This window comes from Chrysochloris asiatica, unplaced genomic scaffold (assembly GCF_000296735.1).
Source record: "Chrysochloris asiatica unplaced genomic scaffold, ChrAsi1.0 scaffold00018, whole genome shotgun sequence".
Lineage (NCBI taxonomy): Eukaryota > Metazoa > Chordata > Mammalia > Afrosoricida > Chrysochloridae > Chrysochloris > Chrysochloris asiatica.
The window spans coordinates 8,729,588-8,733,431 of NW_006408536.1; the positions used below are offsets into that span (position 1 = coordinate 8,729,588).

A 3,844-nucleotide genomic window follows, 5' to 3' on the forward strand; every position below is an offset into this window, starting at 1 on the left:
GCTAGGTTAATCAAGTAAGAATAATTATCAATTCTCTCTCTCTTCACCAATCTCGTTTGTGCCAAACCAAATTCCTGTTTTCTTTAGAGCAAATTAGAGACATATTCCTTATAAAAACCGTATTTTATGTAGATGCTTGCCCTTCAAACTTCTAATAGAAAAACATGCAATTGGCACAGAATGTTCAGGGATCTTGGAATCCCTTTGAAACAAGAGAGAAGAGGTGAGGGAGTGGGGACTGCTGAACAAGTGATGAATCCAAAAAGGGAACAAAAAGAAACAAGAGGGGTTGCACTTAGGAATCTAACAAGGTCACCAATAGCTTAAAAGCAAACAAACAAAAGTGATTTTCCAATGTTAAGGAGTTTACCTGTTTGCAAACAAGCTAGAGTTCCATACAGTGTAGTCAATTTTATAAAGAGCAAGAAGACCAGATGTCCTGGAAGGGCCTTTTCAAGGCCAGTGGGGAACAGAAGTGCTGGGCTCTGCAGGATGTAATGAACGCAGTTGGGACTTTTTAAAGGGGAGAGCTGTCACACTAGCATGCCTGCCCCAAGGCATGCCACATAACTGGAGCTCTCTGAAGTACCTCAATCTAAGAGCAACCAGCATCATTTCTCTGCAGATTTGAAAATAAAATACTATTTTCAAAATGAATTTATAGAAACTGTACTGATATTTGGTACACTGTAAGCAAACATCACAATCTTTTGGAAGAGCTTCTGGTAATTTTAAGGTGACTTCCATACATATTTTGAACAGTGAAACTATTTTGAAACCGTAATAGCTTAGGCAAACCAACCCTGGTTCAAAGGATTTTTTACTTTAAATCCCATTTTTTGGTTGTGCTTCTGTATTAAGTTAGGACATCTAGCAATGTTTTGTTAACAAACAAATAAACATGAGGTATACACTGAGAATTCTACTGATTGAATGCTCATGTGTGATTCAAGAGGGGGAAAAACAGCATAAGATTAGAAGATTCAGGACCGTGGAGTTTTTCTTTTACTTATCTTCCTTTTATCTTTCTTGTGGCGGTGTAGACGCCTGTGAGAATAAGGCCAATCCGTCTGCGTGGATGCCTCGGCAGTAGCCACTGGACGCCGTGAGATATTCAATGGTTGTATCGGTGGCTGTTGCTGGGGACTGGTAGCAGGGACTCTCAGCTGAGGCTGGCTCTGCTCACGTGTGTCTGTGGCAGAGACAGGGTGAGGCAACACGGCTCTTGGGGTCTGTGCTAAATTTTGTAATTCCACAAGCTTAATAAGAACACTTTGCGGAGCAGGTAGAACCTGGGTGGGACTGGTTGAACTTTGTGCAGAGCCTGGTGCTCTTGGCTGTTGATGAATTATAAAACGCTGAGCTGGTTGCTGTGGAGTAAACTGAGGGAGATGACACAGACTGGTGGAACCTTTTGCAAAATCCTGTCCTCTCAGCTGTTGAGGATGATTTGGGGGATGCTGAAGTGGTTGACATAGAGTAAACTGAAAGTGTTGTTGTTGTTGTAGCTGCTGCTGTTGTTGTGGCTGCTGCTGCTGTTGTTGTTGTTGTTGTAGCTGCTGCTGCTGTTGTTGTTGTGGCTGCTGCTGTTGTTGTTGTTGTAGCTGCTGCTGCTGTTGTTGTTGTTGTAGCTGCTGCTGTTGTTGTTGTTGTTGTAGCTGCTGCTGCTGTTGTTGTTGTGGTAGCTGCTGCTGCTGTTGTTGTTGTTGTAGCTGCTGCTGTTGTTGTTGTTGTTGTAGCTGCTGCTGTTGTTGTTGTTGTGGCTGCTGCTGCTGCTGCTGTGAGAGAAAAATGAATTGACAACCTGGAAGCTGGAGTACAGTTAAAGGCCTGTTAGCTGAAGTATTTTTTAATGTAAGTGCTTGAGCTGGTACTCCACTTGGCACTACAGCTGGTACTCCCAAGGATGGGCAGACACCCTGACAGATTTCTGCAGGAGTTTTGGCATCAGAGCTACAGTCCAGTACAGGGTTTGAATCACTCGCTGAAGCCTGTGCTACACGAACAGAGTTCCTGGCATTGATAGAGTTTGACATGACTGGTTTGGTCGTGGTATGTTGTGATGAGCTGGCAGGTGATAGGGCTGCTGAAGAAAGTATGATAACTCGATTAAAATTGGCAAATGGCTTTTGAAAAGGAACTGGTGGCTTAGAGGCAGGCCCAGGAGTTGCAGCTTTAAGAAAGTCACTTGCCTGTTGTGGAACAGGATAGTTAACTGCGGAACTACTTCCTGAGCTTGAAGGAAGCGCGATGGGTTGAGTCCTCCATAGTGAAGACTGAAACAACATTCTCTGGGGTTGTTCTGTTTCTGCCCTTGGAGAAAGCTGACTCAGACTGGCTGAGCCACTGGAGCTGTGTGACTTCCTGGCTAGACATCTGGCTTCTTTCGGGACCAAGTGTTGGTACTGACTGACTGTGCTCTCAGCAGCTGACTTTGGTGATTTGTTCATGATCAAATCTGGATCATCATCTGTGGTGAAGAAGAATGGAGACCTCTCCCTATCACTTTCCTCGTCTTCTTTGGTAGGCTGCATTGTCCCTGAGAAAAGTGGGTCATCAAGTGACTGCATGAGACTGAGCGTTGTTTTCTGATACTGATTACCAGGTTTGCAGCCAAATAAGTCATTATCGTTTACTTCATAACCTGCCCAGACATTTAGTTGTAAAGCATCAGGCTTATCTACCTTTGCATATTTCTCCATGTTCACTTCAGAAGGCATGGCCAGATTACAGGGATTTTGTTCCCACATGTCCACACAATCCCCTGCTTTAGAAATTTCCAGGTCGTTTTGCTCACTTACTTTTCTTTTTTCAGTTTCTAGACAAGCAGTGAATGATTCCAGCTGTGGTGACAGTGGACAATGAAACAGCTCTGGCTGCTCGCTCTGAGAGGACGTCGAATATGTATCGAAGCACTGTTTCCTTGGATGAGTGTTCATCTTTTGCTTGTTATAAAGCAGTCTGTTTTCAGTGCAGGCTACTGCTACAGAAGGATCAAGACATAGGGGTTCAGCTGTAGCTAAGATCAGTTGGCTCTCAAGCTGAAGTTTGTCTTCCTGAGTCCATTTGGGGTAATTACTTGCTATTCTATCCACATCAGAGATTAAAGTCTGCGCTGTTGGACGTAAAAGAACATGTCTACTTTGGTAGCTAGGTGCTTGCATATTACCACACTGCCCATAGTCACGAACTTCTGCAATGACACATCCAGAGTAAAAAATATTCATCTGAGATTTTTCCAGGAAATCAATCAAAACAGGAGGTAACTCTTCTGCATCCAAGTACTCAAGCAATTCTCTTTTTTCATAAGACAACCGAATGGCTTCAGATTCTGAACCATCTCCTCCCTTGAACATCAGAGTATAGCCGCCACCGCTAGGATATAGCTTGACCACTAAACGTGACAAGCGCTCTCGCAAAACAAGCTTCTCTAACAAGTTCACATTTCTTTTTAATTCCTGTACACTCGTAGGTTCTTTTTCGAATTCTTCCACATATAAATCATGAAGTTTTTGAAATATCGATTTTTTCCCACTAGAAAAGTATTTCTGCTTTGGACTTCTCTGCTGGGCACTTTCAGCGAGATCGTCTTCACTATCCAACGCGTCTTCTAAAGACTGCTGCATTGTAGTATAAAACGCGGCCCTAAAAGGAGAGAAAATCTGTGTGTAAAGCGGGGTGTTTAATCTCAGTCATCTACTACTGCGAAAGGCTGCGTCTCTGCCTTTTAAGTGGCCGTTAATCAGTACGGACACCAAGAAACCTGCCCCCAAATAAGTGCTACACAAAATTCTTTTAAGTTCCTGAAATCGGTACCTTTCTGGGCGCCGAAACCGAGCCTCAA

At 43.6% G+C, this 3,844-nt stretch overlaps 1 protein-coding gene across 1 annotated transcript; it reads right to left on the reverse strand.

The window, feature by feature from the left end:
• Window positions 1–983: 983 nt before the first annotated feature.
• On the reverse strand, window positions 984–3,626 carry LOC102841537 (transcription factor SPT20 homolog). Its single transcript, XM_006835671.1, has 2 exons — window positions 1,764–3,626; window positions 984–1,394 (listed from the first exon to the last, which is right to left on the reverse strand). Exons 1-2 carry the CDS (start codon window positions 3,624–3,626, stop codon window positions 984–986), a joined length of 2,274 nt encoding a protein of 757 aa, XP_006835734.1.
• Window positions 3,627–3,844: the final 218 nt, after the last annotated feature.

Excerpts from the sequence above, each read along its gene's own strand:
- LOC102841537 (XM_006835671.1), bottom strand. The coding sequence starts at position 3,626 with ATGCAGCAGTCTTTAGAAGACGCGTTGGATAGTGAAGACGATCTCGCT. Across the intron at positions 1,395-1,763 it reads CACAGCAGCAGCAGCAGCAG|CATCTCCCTCAGTTTACTCC; the intron begins CCACAACAACAA and ends ACCAGTCTGTGT.